Genomic DNA, 25,482 nt, shown 5'->3' on the forward strand with positions numbered 1-25,482 from the left:
CAAAGTTCTGTGCAGTGTGAGCTTGAATTCTGAATGTTCATCCTTTACCATTAAGAGCATCTAGGCTGACTCTACAGAATATTCTATTTCTTTCACAAAGGATATGTGCATAGTTATGAGTCATTCCCTGGTTGATGAATCTAGTGAGTGAACACGTTTCCTTTTGTCTCAAGAGACTCCTAAATGAACATCCTAATCCAATTTCTCTAAGATACTCTGTACTATTCTACTCTCCGTATTTCTGTACGTAAATTGTTTTATATTGTCATGGTAGTCGAGGCCCCATTTATGTGCAGCTTTGTTACATAAATTTTTACACTTAAACATAGAGTAAATGTAAATTCACCCTTAAATGGTGGAGCAGGGACTTTACTACCACTTTGCTGTGACCTGTGAGAGATTTCTGAGGTCTGTATTCTTTCTATAGCAGTTACTGAACTTCTTTTATTAAGAAAAGATGCCATTGGTCTAGACTGAGAAGTGCATTGGTTAAATTGTGCATGCCAATTTATAGTGGGTAAAAGTAAATTAGTTTAGAAGGAAACTGGTGCTTGAAGGCCTGAAGTCTTTCTTTTGAAAGAGAGATGAGCCTGATGGTGCTCATAGTAAGTACCCTGAAATCTGAGGAGGTGTGGATCCCTACTAGAATATGTGGCTCATGTCCATCTGTTCCCTAGAATTACAGTTAGAATAAATCTAGTTGGGCTTAGAATATCCAAATTTGTATTTGCTAATTTAAAACCGACACCTGTTGTCCTGGCTTTCTTCACATGAGGTTAAAGTCTCATTTGGCTTTAGATGAGTCCAAACCTTCACGAGACACAATAGTTTTGTACAACTTCAGACTAAGCTAGCAGAAACCTTTTAAGAAAAGTTTGATTTCATGATGAGGGGGATGTAAATGAGAAGTTGATTTTGAAGACATGTTATTTGGAATCTTACCAGAACAGTTCACAAGACTTTTCAGCTGTTGAATTGAAACATAAACTTGAATTATGATTTGGTTTTGAATTGTGAAGCATACCTTAAACCAACTGGCATCAGAATAGTGCCTTCTGGAACCCTCTCTGTTAAAAATACTAAATGTATTTGAAAAAGGAGGGGCGAGGGAATGATTTGATAAAGCATGGTATGTTTTTAGTGTTCTGACTTTTACTTTTCAGCTTCACATTGTCTATCTTTGCCTGTTTTGCAGGGTTTGATGAGAATATTGAATCTCAGGGAGAGCTCATCCTTCAGGAATCCTTCCAGGTTTGGGACCCAAAAACTTTAATCCGAAAGGGTCGTGAGAGGCATCTCTTCCTCTTTGAGATGTCCTTGGTCTTCAGTAAAGAGGTGAAGGACTCAAGTGGGAGGAGCAAATACATATACAAGAGCAAACTGTTTGTAAGTATGAGAAAACAACAGAAGATTGTTGTCCAGACAAATTAAAGAGTTCTTATCCAAATGTAACCAAAATTTATAAGCAGGTTTATTCAAATGACTTAAACGTAACTTTGAAACTTTAGCTTTCAGCATGTGCCAAAAAAAAAAAATACTTAACTTAATAGTATTGGATCATTGACCTTTTAAGGTAAGCAGTTGGGCTTACTATCTTGCCGTGCTTCTGCGAAGAGGTGTGTTGAAATGTTGAAGTTATTAGTCCTCATGGAACCTGTGGAGGTGAAAGTGAATTTTAGGTTAGTTTTTTTTTTTTTTAGTTTTAGATTTAACCATTTTGAATGTATCTATTGTACAGGTGATTGTTATGTGGGATGCATTTTTATAAGACTAAATGAGTTTTTGAAAAAAGGATTTGCCCTGACACAGAATTATTAGAAGTATTATTTATAACTGCTAATCATTGCAATTACATTAGCACCCAGGTCAGCTCTACAAGGATAAAAGAAGAGTCTACCTGTCCTGAAGAGCTTGCTGGGGGCTTTGTAGAACACACAACTCTTTAGTAATAGCTTCAGCATATGTTCTGTTCTTACAGGGCCTATTGAACCCTGCCTGCAAACAAATATTTTATTGGCTCCAGATAATTCTGTTTATGATCTATTGGAAAGACGTAAACATAAATCACTCTTTTAATTTCTAAAAATGTCCTTATCATATGCTTTGGCCAGATTTATAAAGGTTACAAAACTGAGATTGAGATTTTTAAATGGAGCATAAGGTAGATAAGTGACTCACTTACTTTGGCAACCCTAGTCTAAACCAATAATGCAGACTATGGTTCAAAAAGTAAGAAGTATTCTCTCAGTTCCTACCCTATCTACGCCACACTCCTATGAATCCCACTCACCTGCTAATCCTTCCCTCTGGAAAAGACTTGGAGAATAACTACAACATGTCCTAAACATCAGCTTTGAAGTGAGGCTGGTAACAAATGCCCTCCCTGAGCACAGCCTACTTTATTGCCCACGTGAAGCTGACACCAAGAAATCAGAAGTTTGAGCACCTCAGGTGATCTCAGCTGCTAAGGCTTTACCTGGGAGTAAGAGCCACATATAGGACAAGTACTCAAAAATAAACTGTGTCTCTTGCAAGGTTGTCATTTCAGTCCCCAGCTTCTATTAGTAGCTCTCAGAGCCAGAGTGGTTGCTGGGGAAACACTGAGAAAGTTGCTTCCTTACGTGTACCAAAAACTGTCACTGTACTTCAGTTGTGACCTACCAAAAGCAAAAAAAAGGCTCACTCCTGCTATCCTTCTCTTCCAAACATCCTGAGGGCACAGGATGCCAGCCATCGCAATCTGTGGGACCTCTATTGAGACAGCCAAACACTTTCTTTTGTGATCTAAACTGTGGTTTGATTTGAAGTTTCAAGGGATGAGAAGCTGGTGTATTATAAAGTCAACTTCTGACCCGGTAATGAAATGTTAGGGAACAAAATGGGATTCATCATTAGTGCTAACATCTAAAACAATCCCAGAGCTCTACTTCCTGCCCAGTGTTGATGTTCTCATGTTGCTCTGTGCTGAGTAAAGAACATAAGCTGGAGTTCGTGTTGCTGTTCAGCAGTCCTGCCTGATATCAGAAATAGAATGCATCAAGTAAATTAAAAACAAAACAACTTCAAGATCTAACTGGAGGAACAGATTGAAAATGTAGTAGGAGTTTGAAGTCAGAGAACAGGTTTGTATCACAGAACTCCAAGTCCTACAACAACTTCGGCTTGTTTTAGTCTTAAAAGCCATACATATAAATAGTGTTCTGTCAACTTCCCTCTGAAATGTCAGCACTTTCTATGTGAAACTAACTATCTTGTACATGTCAAAGAAACAGATGAGTTAAGAGTTTATACCTGGGCGCATCAGTGCGGCTTCCAGATTTTTCACACTTGCTAGGAATAGACAGTGTATTGCAGGGATGGGCAAACCTTTTGGCCTGAGGGCCTCATCGGGTTTTGTAAATTGTATAGAGGACGGGTTTGGGGAGGGGGTCATGGCCCAGCCCCCACCTCATGTCTGCCCCCACACACACTCCTGCCACATCCAACCCCCCTGTTCCCTGATGGCCTCTCTGGGACCCAAGCCCAACCCACACACTCCCGCTCCCTGTCCCCTGACTGCCCCCAGACTCCGGCTGCCCCATCCAGCCCCTCCTCTCATATCTGACGCCCCTCCCTTCTCCCCCCCGGAACCCCTGCCCCATCTAACCACCCCTTCTCCCTGTCCCCTGGCTGTCCCTGGAATCCCTGCCCCTGACAGCACCCTGGCGCCCATCCAACCCCCCCATCCGTCCTGACTGCCCCCCCCCCGGGACCCTATCCCCATTCAACCCCTTATTCCTCCTGCCCCTGACTGCCCTGACCTCTATCCACACCCCGCCCCTGACCACCACCCCGAACTCCCCTGCCGTCCATCCACCCCCCCGGCCCAGCTCCGTGCCCCCTTCCCACACTGCCTGGGGCACCGGTGGCTGGCGGCACTACAGCTGTGCCACCCGGCTCGAGCCAGGCCATGCCACCGCCACCACGCAGCACAGAGCACTGGGTTAGGCCAGGCTCTGCAGCTGCGCTACCCCAAGAGCTCACAGCTCCATCGCCCAGAGTATTGTGCTGGTGGCAGAGTGAGTGTGCTGAGGCTGTGGAGCAGGGGGAACAGCAGGGGAGGGACCAGGGGCGAGCCTCCTGGGCCAGGAGCTCGGGAGCTGGGCAGGACAGTCCCGCAGCTGGATGTGGCCTGTGGGCTGTAGTTTGCACACCCCTGTTGTATTGTCTTCCTGCTGTGCAATCTCACATCATAACCCATCTGGCCTTTGCGTTATTAACCTATGAGAGGGAAACATTTCTGTGTGCATATGGAAATGTTAATCTTAAAGGCAGAACTAGGATTAGGGCTTATGGAAAGTTTTCTGTTTACATTGGTTTTGTCAAAAACCTCCGTGTTCTGTGGAAAACTTTTTACATCGTGTTTCCTTTCCATGGCTAATGTTGAATTTTCATAGAAAAATCAAAAAAAATTCTACTGAAAGTTGATTATTTTCTGTTACAGGTATTTAGACAAAAAGTTGATATTTTCCCTGGAAAATTTTGACAAAAATCTTTTGTCATTTTCCATGGCAGCATTTTCTAACCAGATCTAAAGAGGATATCGTCAAAATAATACTCAGGGGATTAAGTTGAAACAAGAGAGAGAACCCACTACCCTCACCCCTCCAGTAATACAGAAGTACATTGCTTGCCTCAAAATCAGAGGACCGATGACTAAATTACTACATATAACTCAACAAAAAGTGAAATTAAAGGAACGCTACCACCTGAAAAACGTGCAACTGTTTTTTATCCAGTATTGTGACAAAGTAACAATTGAATTACTGTCAAACAACTGAAAGGGGTTAGAGGAAGAAAATATATTGTTTTGTTTCAGTTTCACATGGTACGCCTTACAGCACTTTATGAATAAGCAGTTTCTTGGAGTAGATGGAGGAGAGACATTAATTTAAAAATATAGAAAAATATGATTTTTAAATTTATAAAAATTGTCAGGAGTTGGGAGCAAGTGCAGTACCTGAAACTACAGTCCTTCTAAATTATTTTTTGAAACTGGACTAGAATTCAAGTTGTTGTCTTAATAACTAAAATATATACTTAGAACTTGCTGCTTGAATATAAATTATTCAATTTCTTGTCTTAGTTTGAGACAAGCAGTGGACTTCTGTGTTACTAGAGTTTATTGTTCTCTTCTTCAAATAGTCTATTTCATGTTTATATTTCTGCCAGTACCCTGTATAAATTATCTGATTTCTTTCTAATATTTCTATCCTCTGAGCAGTATCTGAGGATGGGGCTTTTCAACACCAATGTCCATATGGCACCCAGAGGGTTGCTTTTCCAAGTATCACTTATACTAATGACTTTTTAAAGTTCACTTATAAATACTTTTCTGATTTTTTTTTTTTAATTGTGATGTTACTTGTTAACATACCCTTCAGTATTTGCACTGTACAGCATGTTGGCATTGCAAAGATTGTTCATAGATCAATGAAATATGTTGCACACTTTGAAATAAAAGTGCTTTACAAACATTCAACAACCTTATGAGGTCTTGAAATGCTTCTAGAAAAAAATAGTGCCTCCTGTGCTCTGGCTATCCAGTGCACGCTACAATCAGTAGTAGGGAGATAGTTTCCATTATGCATGTAATAATTTACTTCATTACTTACACTTAAGTCATAACCCTACTTAACAATTCTGAGCCCTTACCTTTGACATTTAAAGAGTCAGGCATCTTGCTGTTTGATTTGTATGTCCTAATTTATTTGCTAGTCCCCTTGGATTAAATCCTTTTTGTATTGCCAAAGGAGAAACTAATTGATATTTTAGATCATACTCCAACTGGAAAGAAAAAAACGAGTTATTGGATGTTCAGTGCACAGGAACTGAGGAGTTGGGGCGGCATCGCCTCATGTATCCAGGGAGGGACCACAGCCATGAGACATGAATGCCACCCCTCTACAAAAACTGCTAGGCAAAAAGTCTCTGGCGCCGGTGTGCACGCATACCTACTTGGAATACACATCTGTATCACATCTTGAAGAGCCACAGTTACTTGGAAATGAACTTGGAGGTTACTTACTATAAGTAACCTGCAAGTTCACCTCCAAGGCCATGCAATTTCTGACTCGCTTCCATTATTGCAGAGGAAGGAAACACATGATTTCTTAGGTAGAAAGGAGATTAGAATTTTAAACATAAAAAAAAAACGTCTCTTGTTAATCCATGATTTACAGGCAAGGATATTATCCCTTACCTGCTGTAATAATTGCCATTATCTCTAACTGAAATAAGTGAGGACAGCAGCTGCTTGACTTCTAGCCTGAAAAACTGACACTGTGAATAGAGTAATGAGGGTTTGGGTGAAAAATCCGAACACAGAATTTCTGACATGTTATTTGGTGGTGTAACCACATATTTATTACATTGTATACCAATGTTGGAAGCAGTTTGCTGAAAATTGTTGTATTTATAAGCAAAAAAGCCAACAGATGGGGTTCTTAAAAATGCCAAAGTGGAGAGGAACTTTTGAATGTGCAGAACGACTTAGGAGTATATGTTCAGCTTAATGGAATAATTGTCTTTCTGTGGATAATGTGCAAAAATTATCATAGAGTCCTAACCAATTTTTCTGTTTTCCAGACTTCAGAGCTGGGTGTTACAGAGCATGTAGAAGGAGATCCTTGCAAATTTGCACTGTGGGTAGGAAGGACACCAACTTCTGACAACAAAATTGTGCTTAAGGTAATTTTTCAAGAAGGCATTTATGCTTCCTATATTAGTTGTTTTACTGTAGATCTTTATACATTACTGTTTTTAAAACAAAAAATAACCTCTGTGAAATTGATTGCCTATGGATGGAGAGCCCCTTGAGCTGGGTAAACTTACCTTAACCTTAATTAGGGATGGTATATATTAAATCTTAATGGTCTTTTTAGATACTGGAAGAGTCTGTGCAGCCCACCAAGGAATAAGCAATCTTGTTCTCTCCAGAAAATTTGAGAGGAGTGGAAAGCTGTTTGATTTTTTTACTTTGCTTTCCTGTTGGGAATTAAATCCTCTTGCGTGAGAATTTAAGCCTGCCGCTAACTGATGGGATTCAGGAAGAAAGAAACCCATGGACAGGCTATTCCATAACTATCGGTTACAGTGTTTTTTGCACTCCATATCTGTTACTGCTTGCTGGTGGACTGTGTGCTCTACTGGGTAGATAACTGATCCAATCTAAGGTAGCAATTCCCAGGTTTGGGTAATATTATCCTAACTAGGCTAATCTTGTGCACGGTGAGCAATGTGGAAGACATGATGCCTACTGTAGCCTACTAGTAAAGGAAAGACGTGAAATGCTGCAAAGGAAATGCTAAACGATGTTTAAGCCTGATCCACCCAAAGCCGAGTAGAGTGTTGTGTGTGAATGGGTGAACATTGGGGAAAAGCAGCCTCTGTTATTTATCCTGTGTCTCTGAGAGGTGCCAGTACTACAAGAGAACTGAGCAACGTTTCAGAGGGGAAACAGCAAAGAGGACTTCAGCAACTAGCTGAGCTATAAGTGCTGATCACAATGCCCAGGTTCCACGAGACATTTCCTCCCACCGGACAGGAGTCTGATAAACATGAGCAGGAGGCATTGTGATAGTGCTGTAGACCATTCTTGGATTAAACCAGAGACAGAGGTGCTATGGCAAGCCTTTTGAGAACCAGGCTGTGAGCTCTGAACTGGAAGAACAGCCTGTAAATTGTGAGTCTAGGGAGCATCAGAAAGCAGGGCCTGCAGCAGAGCGAGTCTCTAGGCAACCTAATGAACACAGCTGGCCTGTAGTAAGCTGTCTGATTGGTGACACAACCTGATTGGTGGGAAGAGTCAGCAGACCAGACCAGCTCTTAAGCCCAGCAGCAGCAGTTTAGCAGCTGCTCAAAACATTTGTCCACAGTTTTGATAGGCTGTGCCTGCTTGTTCCCAGCCCTGCCCTTGCCTTGCCTTGCCTTGCCTTGCCTTACTCCAGGTAACCTGGTCTTACCCACAGCTCCGATTCCTCATTTTGGACTCCACATGCCAGAGCCATGGGTCAGAGTTGGCCTTTGACTCTGGGCTCCAATTCCTGGCGTCCAACTTCTACTCTAACCATGGGGCATGACTACTGCTGTCCCAATAACATGACAGCAACCCCAACCCCGACAATAAGAGAACTCGAGCTGATATGGTGAACATGGACTCTACAAAGGCCAATATCTCTCTGACAGAGATACCTGAGAGCCCTACAGATCTTGCAGACCCAGGTTGCCTCCCTGCAAGTGCAAAATGTGGTTCTGCAAGCTCATGCCATGCTGCCATTAGCTGTGCTCCCTGCTGCCTGCAAGCCCAAGTGTCCCCTCACCTGGCAATTTCAACGGTGATTGCAACAAATTTTATGGGTTCTTATATCAGTGTTGGCTCCTGTTTCTACTACATCCACAGTTGTACCCCACTGATCAAGCCCAAGTGGGATTGATATCAGCCTCCTTACTGGGAAGGCCTTGTCTCGGGCATCTCCACTTCTGGAAGAATCAAGCCCATTTCTAGGGCTGTTTGAAGACTTCATTCGAGCTATGGCAGAGATCTTTGATGACTCGAGTCATGTGTATGTGGCCAAAGCCGCACTTCGGGGATTGTGGCAGGGATGCCAGGTTGTTGCTAAATACGCGGAGTTCCAACACTTGGTAGTAGACACCAAGTGGAACAAGACACCACCACCACCTCTGGCTGAGATGGGGCCTGAGATCAGACTATGTTGACTGGAAGGAAATCTTTCACGTTAGACAAAACAGAAATATTCACATGGGTAGGAAAAATACTCTTTTGGAGAGTGGAAGTGGGAATAGCTAACAATCAGAATATTGGGTACTTTGGCCCTGAGAGGTCTCAAATGCAGGAGTGGGACAACGTAGCAGATAGCAGCACAGTACAAGTAATACAGTAACTCCTCACTTAGCGTCGTCTCGGTTAACGTTGTTTTGTTGCTATGTCGCTGATCTATTAGAGAACATATTCATTTAAAGTTGCACAATGCTCCCTTATAATGATGTTTGGCAGCCTCTTGCTTTGTCCACTGCTTGCAGGAAGAGCAGCCTGTTGGAGCTAGCTGCCAGCAGCTTCCACATCAGGTCCCCTAAGTTCCCTGTGAGGCAGCCGCCCAGCAGGCTGTCAATTGCGGAGAAGTTCAGGTGTCCCTCCACTCACTGCTGTGTGCTGCTCCTGCCCTCTGCCTTGGAGCTGCTCCCCAGAGCCTCCTGCTTGCTGTGCGAAGGGGGAAGACAGGAGGTGCTAATGTCAGGGTGTTTCCCTCCTGCTGCTCCTGACCCCCTGCTTCTGGACCCCATATCCGCAGAGTGTGGGGGGGGGGGCAGGGGCACAACAGGGCTCAGGACGAAGGGAGCTTGCTGCTGCTGTCTCAACTTGCTCATCTTCTTAAAAAGGCAATGTACTTAGACTGGTGTCAGTGTACTTAAAGGTGAAATGTGCATCTCTCTCTCTCACACACACACGGTGTGTATGTCTCTCATACACGCATGCATCCTCCCACCCACCCCGGCACTTTGGAAAGTGGAGGGAGTGGTGCACTCCAGTGGGATAGCATGGGTTCATCATCACATTCAGTTTCTGCAGGAGATGTTTGCAGCTACTGCCATGTGTCTGTTGTGTCTCCTCCCTCCATTCGTGCTGCCTTGTAGTGTGAGGCTACATTAACAATAATGTGTTAACCCTTGAGGGCTCAGCCAAGTGCTAGTTCATCATTTGGCAGCAAGGCATTCCCTGGGAAATAGCCCATCCTCTTCCACCCTCTGACTCCACCACATCAACCAAGCTTCACAGTCGACATTGCTGTGTACGGTATTAAACTGTTTGTTTAAACCTTATTGTGTGTGTGTGTGTAACGTCTTTTGTCTGGCAAAAATTTTTTTTCCTGTAACCTAACCCAACCTCCCACCATTTGTATTCATTCTTATGAGGAAATTTGGATTCACTTAACATCATTTCACTTAAAGTAGCATTTTTCAGGACCATAACTACAATGTTAAGCGAGGAGTTACTGTAACCAGTTCAGAATTGCTATGAGCTGCCTTACTCTGAGGCCCTCTTGTCTCCCTCCCTTGTAAGGGGAGTCTGCCCCAGGCAGAGCAGGCTGGATAGGAAGAGAGGGACTGGCAGGAATTCTTGTGTCTTCTAATGGAGATAAAATGTCGGTGGATGCAGCGGTTGCCAATTAAAATAAAAAAAAGTTATCAAATTTGCTGCTTAAATTTATTTTAAATCAATAGGATAGTTGCCCTATAGTGGAGTATCTGGGATTATTTGTATGGTAACAGCATATGGTGGCTATCACAGAAACTGCTGTGTTCTTAATCCTTCCCTTGATTGGGTGAAGAGGATTAAAACCCTTGATTATTAAATCCAAGTATGAAATGTTATATAACAGGCACTTAATTTTAGTCATAAGGCATCGGCCTGGAAAACACACAAAAATCTCTCTTACTGTGTTTGGAGGGTGAGAAATCAGACTAGTCCAGAATAACTAGACTGACAACAAAAGGGGTTTGCATTTTTTTTTTAGAACAGCCACGTCGAAATTAATTAAAGAATCTATGTGAAAGTCTAGCACCATAAAAGCCTTTGGCACTAAATTGATATTAGAGCAGACAACTCAACATTTCCGTCCACCAGCTCTCTTCCGAACCTTTTTTTGCACAACTAGAAGCTACCCAGTCAGAGACTGGTCTCCTGTATTTATATTTCAAACACTTAACAACTTGTTTCCTGGTTTGTTTGGGTTTTTTTCCCCACTTGGTGGGTTGTTTTTGTTTTTGTTTTTTTTTGAGGTAAAGTTTTTAAAGGCTCAGCTACCTGCAACATCTTAAAAGTTTTTTACGGTTTTCTTTGGAAAATATTTTTATAATCTGATTAAAACTGTGTCTGATATTTTAAGACATCCTTGCCGTTTTATTTTTCAGACACATTTATTACTAGTCCCTGCCAAATTTTTTTTCTTGTTCTGTACAAAGATGCCTCTGTAACTCTGAATTGTCGAAGCTGGAGCTTTTTGGCGCTTCTGATATTGTAGCTGCAAAAGGAGCTACACTTCATGGAAAACTGTAAGGAAACAAATCTCCCTGTCTTCTATTTTTGAGGAGGGAGAGGTTTTTTGTTTTGTGTTTTAACAAAAAACAAAATGTTTGTCCTTGCAGTTCAGCTGTTCCTGCAGCTTTTTCCCCAACTGAAGTCCCATTGTGAAACTTTACATAATTTGTATAATTAAACAAACAATTATGATGTATTAGAGGTTTATAATTCTGATGGGAGAGGAAGCAGGAGCTGCAGGCTAATGCTTGAAACTAAATTTTAGTAGGACCTCGGCCTTGTCTATAATTTTGTGTCTGAAATAAATTGCACTTGCAAACAGCTCTATTGAGATGTTAAGTGACCTTCTTTGTGGCCATAAATAGCATTTGTACCCACAAAAAAAAGTGACTAGATACTAAATGCTATTTGTTGCACCACAAAAATGCAGGTGCTCAGTTAGAGGCGGTTCTTGAGAATCTAGCCCTTAAACAATGACTTTGTTCTCATGCAAACATCAAGAAATGGGGAAAGTAGTAGAGAAAACATAACACAGAAGCTTGAATATCTCAATGAAAGAGTTGGTTTTCTATGAAATGGCAGCATATCTTTAAATGCAGTTAGACGTCACTCAGAATTTATTACTCAGTTATTAATTTGTAAGCTGCTGTTACCGCATGTCTTGCAATATGTTCATACAGAGGCTATAACACAATAGAGCCATGACCTTGGTTAGGGTTCCAGGGTGCTTCATTATGCAAACTTATAGTAGGCAAAGCTGAAATGATTTATATTTTGATAAAACAGTATTGGTAACGAAAATAGTGGAATTTGAAAATGGGAACAGCTAGCTGGAATTTTCCATTAAAAGTACTTTTGAAAATAAAGATGTGAAACCATACTTGCGCCTTTTCCCCTGTGTATATGTGTGGTTTACTAGTGAACACAGGCCGCCTTAACCATAATGGTCCATTTGTTTGTTTGCATATTAAAGGCTTCCAGTATAGAGAACAAACAAGACTGGATCAAGCACATCCGGGAAGTGATACAAGAAAGAACCATTCATCTGAAAGGAGCATTGAAAGAGCCAATCCACATCCCCAAAACAGCTCCAACAACTAAGCAGAAAGGAAGGAGGTTAGAATTTGAATAACTTATTAGGAAGGTGGGGATCATTTTTAAAGTGCCCCATCATGAAGGCCATATTTTAACTGCAATCATGGAGTTTTCTGTAAGAAACACAGTGTTCTCAGTGCATTCAGTGTCTTAAGCCAATATAGGAGTCGTTGTTGGCTAGTGTTATCTTCAAGTGTGGTCCTTGTAAATTAAGCTCCAGTTGACCACAGTGCTGTACGTGTTCAAATCTCTGCTCTAAACGCTCACTTGCATCTTTGTGTGGTGCTGTTCTAAAAGGATGGTTGTTTGAAGTCAGTGTTATGTTCAGCGGCCTAGGAGGTGGGCATAGACCAGATGTACTCATTAAACTTTTACAGTACGTGTTTTTTAGTCAAGTTCCTTGTTTGTTTAAACCAGACTTCACACTTGGCAGTTTTGGTGAAATGGCTAGCGGGGGTGGGGGGGTGGAGGGAGGGCTGGTCTCTGACCAAGGTTCCATGTGGTTGGCTGCTGCTGTATTTTTATACAGCTTAAGTTGGACAAAGATAGTTAACTCAGTTCATTATATATTACAGTATAACGCAAAGTAATTAAGCAAATGTTGGGGTGCAAGGCATGTCATCAGTTGCTCTGTCTTAGGCACCCACTGCTGTAATATCTGGATGCCTTCCATTAGGGTTGCAGATAAGAACTGGCAGCCTCTGAAACAGATGTGCTAACAAAATTCTGACAATTGGATTGTATGTTTACAGAGATGGAGAGGACCTGGACAGTCAGGGAGATGGCAGCAGCCAGCCTGATACTATTTCAATTGCATCACGAACTTCCCAGAATACACTAGACAGTGATAAGGTAAGAGACATGAAGTAATATTCCATTTATTTTTTATTTTTTTAGCAAATGGAATACAGTTTAGACTGAGGTATCACCAACTGTGTGTAGTTTCTCCTGAAGCATACTTCTGACAGCCTTCCTTCCCCCAGATTGGCTACATGCAATAAAGAATATGCATTTTAGTCCCTTGACAGTGGGTTATTCTGATTTAACACCATAGCCTTGAGGCAAGGCTTTCATTTATCCTAACTTAAACTATTCTTTTCCTCCATCCCAAAGTCATTTATAACTTTAACCCAAGTTAAATGTATGATGGTGAGGATAAAGGTAAAATCAGATTAACCTTCAAAGGTGTCCCTAATCTCTGAATCTTTCTGAAAATATACCTTGTTCCCTTTGTGACAGGAAGGCGATACTGGCTATTGTGTCAATTAGGAATATCAACTTTGAAAGGGCACTGTCTACCAACAGCTCATACCAGCACAGTAAAATATTTTATAAAATGTGAAGGCTTCCAACTGTCTAAATGTCACTGAATAGGGTAGAGTGTATCTGAGCCAGGCAGAGGTATGCAAATCATCCATGACATCATAGGACAGCTAGGTGAGAGGGTTCTAAAAGATATTTTAAAAATTCATTTCTCCTAGAGTCCCCTCCACCCTCCACACGCACACACACGAGTTTCTATACTGATGGAACAGTTCAAGTCTACAGGCAGCTGAGACTTTTTGCTAAATGAGGAAGAGAAGGAAACAGGCAAGAGGTAAATTCAGCTCCCTCAAAGATACATAGGGCTGTTATTTATTGAATCTGCTGGGGGAAAAAAATCTACTTTTTGACTAGCTGCAATTGCACCAGCAATTGGTAGTCATTGGTTGTAGAGTTCATAGATCTTGGTGTCTACCTGAGCTCTAACACTGTTAGCCAGAAGCCTGCTACATATTTTCAAGTAAGAAGAGGGAGGGGGAAATGTCTCAACAGCCTTTGTTTGTGATATTTTCCTCTTCCATTTGGATAAAATCCACATTCTAATTTGAGCAGAAACTGGATCGAGCGTGTCTACTGTGACAAAGTTCCTCCTCTACCTTGGTGGGTCCTGCACTTCTTGGCAGATTTGCTCACCTCAGTGATCTTCCCCACAGTCTGGGTCAACTCCTCCTATGTTTGATCAGGAGTTGGGAGGTTTGGGGGGAACCCGGGCCCACCCTCTACTCCGGGTTCCACCCCAGGGCCCTGTGGATTGCAGCTGTCTATAGTACCCCTGTAACAGCTGCAGGACAGCTTACAACTCCCCTGGGCTACTTTCCCCATGGCCTCCTCCAAACCGCTTCTTTACTCACCACAGGATCTTCCTCCTGATGTCTGATACAAGGCTTGTCTCCTAAATCCTCCAGCAGTACACTCTCTCACTCTCAGCTCCTTGCCTTCTTGCTCCCAGCTCCTCACTCGCACTCCTTCTCCTCTGGCTCCCTCCTGCCTGACTGGAGTGAGCTCCTTTTTAAACCAGGTCCCCTGATTAGCCTGCCTTGATTGGCTGCAGGTGTTCTAATTAAAGTAGCTCTCTCTACTGCCTTCTAGAAAGACTCTAATTGGCTCCAGGTGTCGTTGAATTAACCTGGAGCAACTGCCATTTGGTTACCAGGGTACTAGGGATTTGTTTAGCCTGGGGCTAACATACCTGTTTCTCAGTACTTTATTGTAGCCATCTGGCCTTGCCCCATCACACTACCTATACATCATTTACAAAACTGTACTGTACATACTAGCGTTCATATATGGATATGTACTGAGGAAGAGGACTAATGCATGGTATAGTCTTCAAACATAATCTTTCCTTCTCTATGTTGGTTAGAGAAATGGCTAACTGTGTTTAGAAGCACTTCTACCTTATAAGCTGTTCTGCACGAGTGTAATCTAGGATTTAGTGAGTATTGATATAAGTGAACTCGTGGAGCTATAGGATATAGTGTTCAGCAATCTCCCCCTATGCTTGAGTTTGTAATGCCTGATAAGTGGTTTGTTAGTAAGAAGATTCTCCACAGATGTTATAGGGTGGAAGGCAATCAACATGTTAAGGAAAATCCTGAGGGAAGTTCATTCAGCCAAGCCTCTTAATAATTCTCACATGATGTATGAAGTATTGCTGTGAAATGAGGCTACAGATAAGACACCCAATTTTCTAGGGAATACTACATCATAAATAACAAAAGAGGGCGTTTAATTATGCTGGGAATGGATTGCATCACCTTTTTATTGTCCAGCATGTGCGTCAATTCAGCCATTTGTTCATGTTCGTTCCTGTCTTAGCCAGACACTGGGAAAGAAGAGACAGCATGTCATCTGGGTTTGGTGGGTTAACAAAGTAGAAGCTCGTTAATTCATATGGATTACTAGGAGTCCAACTGCAAATGACTTGCTTATATAATTTATTGAATACACAAAGAAAAAGGGCAAAAATAAGGCGCTTTAATTTACTTTGACAGTTGTTGAGTTTTTGTATTTGCACTGAAAATGTTGTCTGGTATAATAGGTTTGAAAAAAAGAAAAGAAAAGGAAAAAAAAAATCTTAACAAGATAATTCACTCCAGCATGCTGGTATTAAACCATTGCTAAAAATTGCAGAGGCTGCCTTTTTCTGTGCAGATTTTCAAATGTTTGGATTAGCCAAATGCAGATTAGAAATTGTTAATCAAAACTACCTCTGGATAAAGAAAAAGACCTGCAATCAGGCAATCCAAAGTCTAGTGTTTTTTTTTTTAATAATTTTAATATGAGGCTCAGTGAAAGGACATGAGGTAGGAGGCCAGTGAAGTCTGTGAGGAATATGAATCATAAGTAATACATATATTTCATTTAATGGGTTTATAACTTGCTAGTTACAGTCCACTTGGGGCTGAAACTTGGCACATAATTTCTCAGCCTAAACTTAAAAAAAAAAAAAAAAAAAAAAGTTTAAATCACTTACAGAATGAGGTAGTAAAAAGGAGAGTAGAGCGCTGAGCCTTTAGATACTTTTAATGCAGTTCAGCCAAAAAGCTGCTTATTTATAAATTAAAATGTACAGATAGCTTAAACTAGTTATTTTCATTAGAAACAGATTACTTAAAAGTATCAACATGTAAAACACATTTTACCTATTTTAAAATAGTCATAATCAGGTGGTGAAACTACTCCATATTATATATTTACATAATTTTATGTATGTGCTCTTCTTAAATCACATCACACCAAAAACCACATGGCAAATGCTCCCATGCTGCTCAATAGGTGACTAAAACCACTCATTTTGTCCCGTTATATTTGTATGCAATTCATCTCTTTTATACATTCTGAGTAGAACAAATAACTGTTGCACAGTTTGAATATGAATGGTGTCAATTAAACTAGTGGTAACCGCGATGGAATCCAATGAACTACTCCCCAAAAAGCAAGGATTTGTTTCATTTTTGCTAGACAGCAGGATAGGGTAAACTAGAAATCTTTGTAACCTACAAACGATTAGGAAGCATCCAAGCTAGCCTTTACAGATGTGTTCACTTGAAATTGTTTGGCCATAACTTAACTCTGAGGTTCAAAAAAACCAACCACCATAGAGGCTTAACCCTGGAACTTGATGGCCTGAGGAAGCCCTACCCCAGCAAGAGACTCCTGTGGGGCTTGAGACGGGAGGGGCCAGGCCTGAGTTACCACTCTATCAAGTCCTCTGCCGAGTTGTGTGGGGGCTGAGTTCTCCCTCTAATCTTGTCAGTGTGATGGTCTGGAGCAGAGAGGGACACCTGCCAGCTGAAACGGATGGTTTTAGGTTCTCGTTAAGCTTAGCTGATGGCTATTGTGGGTGGCCTTTATTGCTATCACGCCAAGCATGGATAGAGGCACTTTTTGGTTTCTATTTAAGTGTGGGTCTGGGACCCCGTATTGTCTTAATCTGCCTATAAAAAGTGCCTTGGTGTTTGTAATAAAAAACTTCTGCGCTGAAGAGAAAACATGTTGCTTGTTTGATTCTGCCTCTGCTGGCTCTTGGTCGTTAAGCTACACACTGTCACTTCCCAAACTTGTTTGACAGGGATTGAACAATCCTTGTCTAAGCCAAACATTTTGTTTTACATACCTAGCTATTCTCCATTTCTTCTGCAGACTGTCTGTATTATTTTGAAATTGCTGGCCCAGATCATCTCTATTTTCCCCTCCCTTCCCATGAAAAGATCTTTTAGGGAGAGGGGCTGAGGAAGGATAGCTACATGAGCTTTTCACAAATTAAGAGGGTAAGAGAGAGAGGCATGGCAAATTCCTGAAAACATAGGCTTGGCCTACACTACAGAGGTAGGTTAACTTAATGCAGCTTATGTCAATCTAACTCTGTAAGCGTCTACACTAAAACGTAGCTACCACTGAAGTAACTCACTCGCTCCACCAACTTAATAATTCCACCTCTGCTAGAGGTGTAGCACTTACGCCGATGTAGTTAGATTGATGCAGTGTCAGTGTGGACCATGTGTTGCTTACATCGAATGATGTTGCCTTTCAGAAACCATCCCGTAATGCACCACACTGGCAGGCACATCGGTGCAAGTGCTCCTGGTGAAGACACAGTGCATTGCCGACACAACGAGCGTAGTGTGGACATGTAAAACTGATTGAATTACTGAGGTGGCTGTACATCAATATAACTTAGGTCAACTTAATTTTGTAGTGTAGACTTGACCATATGAAGTGAGCTGCAGTTGCATGCGCAAACCTTTAGATCTGTCCAAAAGCCTTGTCTTTCCATACTTCTTCTAGGCAAGTCACTGGGCACAGCGTTGCCCACTCTTTTTGGGTTTCCATAATCGTGCACTTGAGCACTCACAGGGGATTTTAGAGCAATTTCTCCTTTTCCTGTAGCCTTGTTTTGCTAATATGATCTTTGGAAAGGTGTGTGCAAGTGAGAATAACTTAGAATCGTATAAAAGACTCCAACCTCTCCCGCCCCCCCATCTGAGTACTTATGCTGGAATGTTAGGCCATGCTTACACTAGGGAAATCTGTTGGCAGCATAGGGAAAAATAGTTGTAGGAACAATTTAGTACAGCCATACTACCCAGCCCGAATTGGTGCCTTTCTTCCCCATTAGGGCTGCATTGGCACCAGCTGGCCTCTAGTGGTTCCTGTATTGAGCAAACTCCTCAGTCTCCCAGCTGAGTGTTTTGTTTCCCATTGCCCCTTCAGTAATGTCTCCCAGGATCTAGTTTGCCTACCACTCCACAGCTCCTCAACTGATGATCTGCTTGTTGGTACAGGAAAAAAGACAGCAATCATTGACCGTTCTTCCCTTCTTGCAGTATCCTCAGCCCAGCTCAGTAATGCCCCCGTTCTTCTAGCTGCCTTTCCCCTGAGGAAAACTGCATTCCTGAGGACAGCTACCAGAGCGCGGGCATTACTGAGGGCAGGGGGCAGCATACATGAGGGGAATATAGCCAGGGAAAGGGGGATGATTGTAGTTGAGTGGAAGAGAGGACATTGTTTGGGTGAGCAGAAGTTGGTTTCCACATGTGATCCACACCTGGATTACTGAAGAACTGCAGAGCAGAAACTAGTGCATTTCAAGGGCCAGAAGGGGGCTCTCTGCTGGCTAACTACTTAGTTACTAAGGCAACTTCAATTTGTATCTCCCTATCAATAAATTGTCTTTTGTATGGCAGGTGGGAGGTGCAACTGAGTTGAATAAGGGCATGGTAACCAATTACTCTCAAATGTGGACAAGTCATTAATGGCTGAAATGAAGGTTAGAGTTTTGGTAGCACTCTGAAGATATCTTTTAGCAGTGACCAGGCTTGGAAGTTTAGATGATGTAAACTTCCAAAGTTCCTTCATCTGGTCCTAATGCAGAGGAAATTAAGTGTATGCACGAGAGTATATGGTGCAGTGGTATGTCCATCTTTTCATGCTTATGGTGACTGAGTTGTCAGTGATATTAAATGTTATTTCAAACAATCATATGGAAAATGGAAGGGGTAAGCGAGGGTGAGATGGGGTGGGAAAGAGAATTAATGTAGAGTGCTAGGATTACGGTTAGTTATATTGGCTACGATGTAGAGGCTTCTTTAATCCTTCTTTATCAAGCAATTTCTCTTTGCAGTCTGCTCCATGCAATTCACTCTGTGTCAAACTAGCTTTAATCTACAAGCATCTTTATATTTCTGTGCAGTTCTTGAAAGACAAAGTTTGAGACAGCAGGAGAGATCCGAAAGTACTTAGTGTATTTGTTAGCACAAGCAGGGAGGAAAGGACTTCCATTAGTGATGATCAGTTTCCTTTTTTCCTGCTCAGAACTGGCAAAAGAGAACCACCTACAAATGATCTTCAAAAGATGAGCTTTTGTAACTTCCCACTTTCCCTTTGTCTTCTCTTTAGAGAAGACAAGTTGAAAACAAAGATGATTGTCTGTCCTACCAAACTGTAAATAATCGGTTTTTGTACTGAGGATACTAGACAAAAACCAATTTTATTCTATACAAGACCACTTATTTCCACACCTAGGCATCATTCAAACTTACCTTTTATGCTTTCTGAACTAAAAAGTTACTTTTTTCATGAAATCTTAAATATGTAGTATTAAGATGTTCTTCTTCGAGTGATTGCTCATATCCATTCCAGTTAGGTGTGCGCGCTGCGCGTGCACGCTTGTCGGAAGATTTTTACCCTAGCAACTCTGGCGGGCCGGCAGGTCGCCCCCTAGAGTGGTGCTGCCATGGCGCTTGATATATACCCCTGCCGGCCCGTCCGCTCCTCAGTTCCTTCTTACCGCCGTGTCGGTTGTTGGAACTGTGGAGCGCGGCATAGCTGTCCTCCACGTCCCTAGCTTCTCTTTGTTCGTTGTTTCTTCTAGTTATAGTCATAGTTATAGTCAGTTATAGTTAACGTATATAATAGTTTATAGCTGTATATAGTTAGCGGGCTTAGGGCTCTCGCCCTCCCCCACACCTGACGCCGGGCTCATGCCCGGTTCGCCGGGGTTCAAACCGTACTCGGCCTGCAAGAAGCCGATGCCCACGAGCGATCCCCATGACTCCTGCTTAAAGTGCCTCGGGGAATCGCACATTTCGGAGAAGTGCCGCATTTGCAAGGCCTTTAGGCCAAGAACCAGGAAGGAGAGAGACCAGCGTTTAAAGACTCTCCTTATGGAAGTGGCGCTCAACCATCCGTCCTCGGCACCGAGTGCCGGCTCCGCTCCGGCACCGGACCGCTCCGGGCACGAGAAAACGCCTCGGCACCATCCTTCCCCAGCACCGGACCCCGGCAAACGACCTTCGACGTCTTCCACTCCGGCCAAGCAGACTCGAGCGGAGCACCCGGCACCGATTCCTGCCGTGGCACCGATGCCAGGGATTCTGTTGACTCCGGGCCCGGGAGGTCCGTCGAGTCCGGTCCCTCACAGCTCCCCTATAAGGTCCGGGGTTGAGCTAATGGTCCCATCAACGCTTGAGACGTTCCCTCGGCCAGGGACCTCATTGCGTTTACCGAGTCTGCGCTGCCTCCTCCCCCGGTTCCTCCGGTGCGGATCCTGCAATCTAAGGGCAAGCCAGCGGCCATGCAAGCACCGTCTCTGGACTCACCAGGCCGGCACCGATCCCCATCGAGGTCCCGGCACCGTTCCCGGTCCCGTGGGAGATCTCGCTCGAGCCGCCACTCGCAGTCCCGGCACCGCTCCCTGCGGCGGTACCGGTCGTAATCGCGGCATCGGTCTTCCTCACGCCGGTCCCGGTTCTCCCGGCACCGCTCCAGCTCGAGCCATTGGCACCGATACTCAAGAAGCCGCTCCCACCGTCAGCGTTCTAGATCCAGGTCGACCTCCCGGCACCGAGCTGGTGGTAGGTCCCGGTCTCGTTCGCGGCACGGTTATGGCTCCCGGCACCGATCTCCGGCACCGAGGAGATCTCCGCCTTATGGAGAGAGGGACGCTTATCAATCCCGTTCGGCTCCTCCCTGGCCATCCCGTCAGCCGTCAGTCTCCTCGCAGACAGACAGCGCATACGCCCTGGACACTGACAGGCCTGCTGCTCTATTCCATGAACCCCTACCTCAGGAGCATGGACCGCAGCAGTGGGGATTCTGGACTCCCTGGGCGTACCACCAAGCCCAGGGCCCTCAACAGATTCCCCCGCGCTCGACTGCCTCCGAACACAGGGCTCCGGAGGCGACATCGTCCCGTCCTCCCCCTTCCCCTATAGAGGAGAGGTTGTCTCACCCTCAGGACCCTGAGCTCCCTCCGGAATCGGACGCAGTGCTTCAGGCAGAACCGCCTGCTGATCCACTCCTGCCGGGTCGCTCCTCATCTCCTCCCCAGATGAAGCGGTGGCTGGAACAACATCTACCAGCCCCCCGCCGCTTGATCTCAGGGCACATCAGGACCTTCTCAGGCGCGTGGCACAGAACATGAACCTGCAGGCTGAGGAGGTCTCAGAAATTGAGGATCCAGTAGTAAGCATACTCTCTGCTGATGCACCCACTCGAGTCGCCCTTCCATTCATCCAGACCATTCAGGCCAATGCCACGACCATCTGGCAGTCCCCTCCGTCCGTTCCCCCGCTGCACGAGGAGTGGAACGCAAGTATATGGTGCCCTCGAAGGGCTACGAATACCTCTGTGTCCACCCACCTCCGTGTTCCCTTGTCGTGCAATCCGTCAACGAGCAGGAATGCCATGGCTAACCGGCCCCAGCCCTAAAGTCCAAGGAGGCGAGGCGCATGGACCTGCTCGGCCGAAAGGTCTATTCTGCGGGCGCCCTCCAGCTTCGAGTGTCTAATCAGCAGGCTCCCCTTAGCCGCTACACATACAACACCTGGGCGGCGGCTGACAAGTTCAAGGAGCTGCTTCCGCAGGATGCACGTCAGGAATTCTCTGCGATCCTTGAGGAGGGCAAGAAGGTCACGAGAACTTCCTTGCAGGCCTCTTTAGACACCGCAGATTCCGCTGCCAGGACTCTAGCCTCTGGCGTTACCATGCGCCGCATTTCCTGGCTCCAGGTCTCTGGCCTTCCTCCGGAGCTCCAGTATACGATCCAGGATCTCCCATTTGAGGGCCAGGGCCTGTTCTCGGACAAAACTGACCCTAGGCTGCAAAGCCTAAAAGACAATAGGGTCATTATGCGTTCGCTGGGGATGCATACGCCTGTCACCCAACGCAGACCCTTCCGGCTGCAGCAACCCCACCGGCCCTACCCCCACCCCAGGCAGAGGCAAGACTTCGCCAGGCGGCAGAATAGAAATGGCCGGCATAGACAGTCAGGCAACCAAGGAGGACAAAACCAGAGCTCCTCCAAGCCTTCCTCTGGCCCAAAACCTTCGTTTTGAAGGTGTGCCCGAGGGTGTTGTACCAGTTTCCCTCACGGATCCGTCCCCTCCTTTTTCCAACCGCCTTTCGTTTTTCCTCCCTGCGTGGTCCCGGCTAACATCGGACCGCTGGGTCTTACGCACGTTGCAACTTGGATACCACCTGCAATTTGTTTCATACCTGCCCTTCTGTCCCCGTCCCTCTTCAGGGACCCCTCTCACGAGCAGTTCCTCCTCCAGGAGGTGCAAACGCTCCTCGTCAAAGGGGCCATAGAGGAGGTTCCAGAGACCGAGCAGGGCAAGGGGTTTTATTCCCTCTACTTTCTGATCCCCAAAGCCAAGGGAGGCCTCAGGCCTATCCTCGACCTGCAGGCGTTCAACAGATACCTCGTAAAGTTGAAGTTCCGTATGGTATCCTTGGGGACCATTATCCCATCCCTGGATCCTGGAGACTGGTACGCCGCCCTCGATATGCAAGACGCTTACTTCCATATAGCCATCTTCCCACCCCACAGGAGATTCCTTCGCTTCGTCGTGAACGACCATCACTATCAATTCGCGGTCCTTCCGTTCGGCCTCTCTACGGCCCCGTGAGTATTCACCAAGTGTATGGCTGTAGTCGTCGCCCACCTTCGCCGCAGTCGCATACACGTATTTCCCTACCTCGACGACTGGCTGATCCGAGGTTCCTCAGAGACGCAAGTCCTCAGCCACGTCCACACGGTCAAGCGGCTTTTCGTGAGCCTAGGCCTAATGCTCAATGTCAAAAAGTCAGCTCTAATCCCCACTCAGAGGATAGAGTTTATCGGCGCCATTCTGGACTCCACCCTGGCCAGAGCCGTTCTCCTTCTATCGAGATTCCAAACCTTGGCGGCCATTATTCGACGACTGCAGGCAGCGCCCTTGACCTCAATACGCACTTGCCTGACTCTCTTGGGCCACATGGCGGCCTGCACATTTGCCACGGGATATGCTCGGCTCCGCCTGAGGCCCCTTCAGACCTGGCTCATTGCCCAGTACCGTCTGGGCAGGCGTTCCCTGGACACGGTTGTCACCATTCCCCAGGACGTCCTAGGCTCCCTGCAGTGGTGGCTGCTTCAGTCCATGGTGTGTGCGGGGCTCCCGTTCCATCCGCCCCAGCCCTCGGCGTCCCTGACAACAGATGCCTCCGACCTGGGGTGGGGGGCCCACCTCAGTACCCTGCGAACCCAGGGCCAGTGGTCGCGAGCTAGCCCTCCATATCAACGTACGGGAATTGAGGGCGGTCCACCTTGCTTGTCAAGCGTTCCATCAGCAGCTTCAAGGTCGCTGTGTTTCGGTATTCACCAACAACACAACGACCATGTATTATGTAAACAAACAGGGCGGCATGGGGTCTTCCTCCCTGTGTCAGGAGGCCTTGAGGCTATGGGACTTCTGCATAGCCCACTCCATTCACCTCGTCGCGTCCTTTCTCCCGGGGGTTCGGAACACCCTGGTGGATCATCTGAGCAGATCCTTCCTTTCCCACGAGTGGTCCCTTCGCCCGGACGTCGCTCTTTCGCTCTTCCGGAGGTGGGGATGTTCCCGGATGGACCTCTTCGCGTCCTGTGGGAACAGGAAATGCCAGATGTTCTGCTCCTTCCAAGGTCGTGACCCGGACTCGGTGGCAGACGCCTTCCTTATTCCTTGGACGACACACCTGTTCTACGCATTTCCACCGTTTCCTCTGGTCCACAAGGTCCTTCTGAAGGTGCACAAGGACAGGGGCCCGCTTAATCATGATAGCTCCAGCGTGGCGCCGTCGGCATTGGTTCTCCATGCTGCTGGACCTTTGTGTGGCTGACCCTGTCCTCCTGCCACTTCACCTGGACCTGATCACTCAGGACCACAGCAGGCTCCGTCACCCAGACCTTCAATCGTTGCACCTCACAGCGTGGCTCCTGAGTGGTTGACCAGGTCGGAACTCCGTTGCTCTACCCCAGTGCGACAGGTGCTCCTGGGAAGCAGGAAGCCCTCCACTAGAGCAACGTATTCAGCCAAATGGAAGCGTTTCACATGCTGGTGTACGGATCGGAACATCCTTCCCACTGAAGTCTCCATCTCTAATATCCTTGACTACCTCTGGTCCCTTAAACAGCAGGGCCTGGCGGTGTCATCTCTAAGGGTTCACTTGGCGGCCATTTCCACCTTCCACCGGGGAGGGGATGGCCGCTCGGTGTTTTCTCACCCAATGGTGACTAGGTTCCTTAAGGGTCTGGAGCGTCTTTACCCCCAGATTCACCGCCCCGCCTCCACCTGGGACCTAAACCTGGTTCTTACCAGACTCATGTCCCCTCCCTTTGAACCTTTGGCAACTTGCTCCCTTCTCTATCTCTCCTGGAAGACCGCTTTCCTGGTGGCCATCACCTCCGCCAGACGGGTGTCAGAGCTCCGGGCCCTTACGGTGGATCCCCCGTGTACGGTTTTCCATAGGGACAAAGTACAGCTGAGACCACACCGTGCCTTTCTCCCCAAGGTGGTCTCGGCCTTTCACGTCAACCAGGAGATCTTCCTACCTGTCTTTTTCCCCAAACCCCATTCGTCTCGCAGGGAGCAACAGCTGCACTCATTGGACGTGCGTCGGGCACTCGCCTTTTATATAGAGCGAACCAAGCCGTTCCGCAAAACCCCCTAACTCTTTGTGGCGGTGGCTGAACGTGTTAAAAGGTTGCCCATCTCATCTCAGAGGATCACCTCATGGATGATGTCCTGTATCCAGGCCTGTTATGACTCGGCCCAGGCCCCTCCGGGCCACGTGACGGCGCACTCTCGGGTGGGTCGGAGTGAGAGGTCGCAGCATGTAGCACGGCGGACCGAAGGTGCGTCTCTTGGATGCTGGACAGGGCATAATGGAACGAAGGTATAGGACGGGGACCAGGTGCTGCCCGACAGATCTCCTGGATGGGCACGTGGGCAGGAATGCTGGCGTGAGCTTGAGCTGTAGAGTGCGCCGTCAGTGCCCGGAGGGGCTGCCGGTCATAACAGGCCTGGATACAGGACATCATCCATGAGGTGATCTCTGAGATTAGATGGCAACCTTTTAACACGTTCACCACCGCCACAAAGAGTTAGGGGTTTTGCGGAACGGCTTGGTTCGCTCTAAAGGCGAGTGCCCGACGCACGTAC

At 45.7% G+C, this 25,482-nt stretch overlaps 1 protein-coding gene across 3 annotated transcripts in view; it reads left to right on the forward strand.

Moving 5' to 3' along the window:
- TRIO (trio Rho guanine nucleotide exchange factor) overlaps nucleotides 1-25,482 on the forward strand; it is a 457,553-nt gene that overhangs the window by 318,546 nt on the left and 113,525 nt on the right. For all 3 annotated transcript variants that reach the window (XM_075062688.1, XM_075062687.1, XM_075062686.1), the window contains exons 30-33: nucleotides 1,196-1,386; nucleotides 6,628-6,729; nucleotides 12,072-12,214; nucleotides 12,946-13,045. In XM_075062688.1, coding sequence (XP_074918789.1) covers nucleotides 1,196-1,386; nucleotides 6,628-6,729; nucleotides 12,072-12,214; nucleotides 12,946-13,045 — 536 coding nt within the window. The remainder of the gene's footprint in view (nucleotides 1-1,195; nucleotides 1,387-6,627; nucleotides 6,730-12,071; nucleotides 12,215-12,945; nucleotides 13,046-25,482) is intronic.

Source organism: Chelonoidis abingdonii, chromosome 2, assembly GCF_003597395.2.
Source record: "Chelonoidis abingdonii isolate Lonesome George chromosome 2, CheloAbing_2.0, whole genome shotgun sequence".
Lineage (NCBI taxonomy): Eukaryota > Metazoa > Chordata > Testudines > Testudinidae > Chelonoidis > Chelonoidis abingdonii.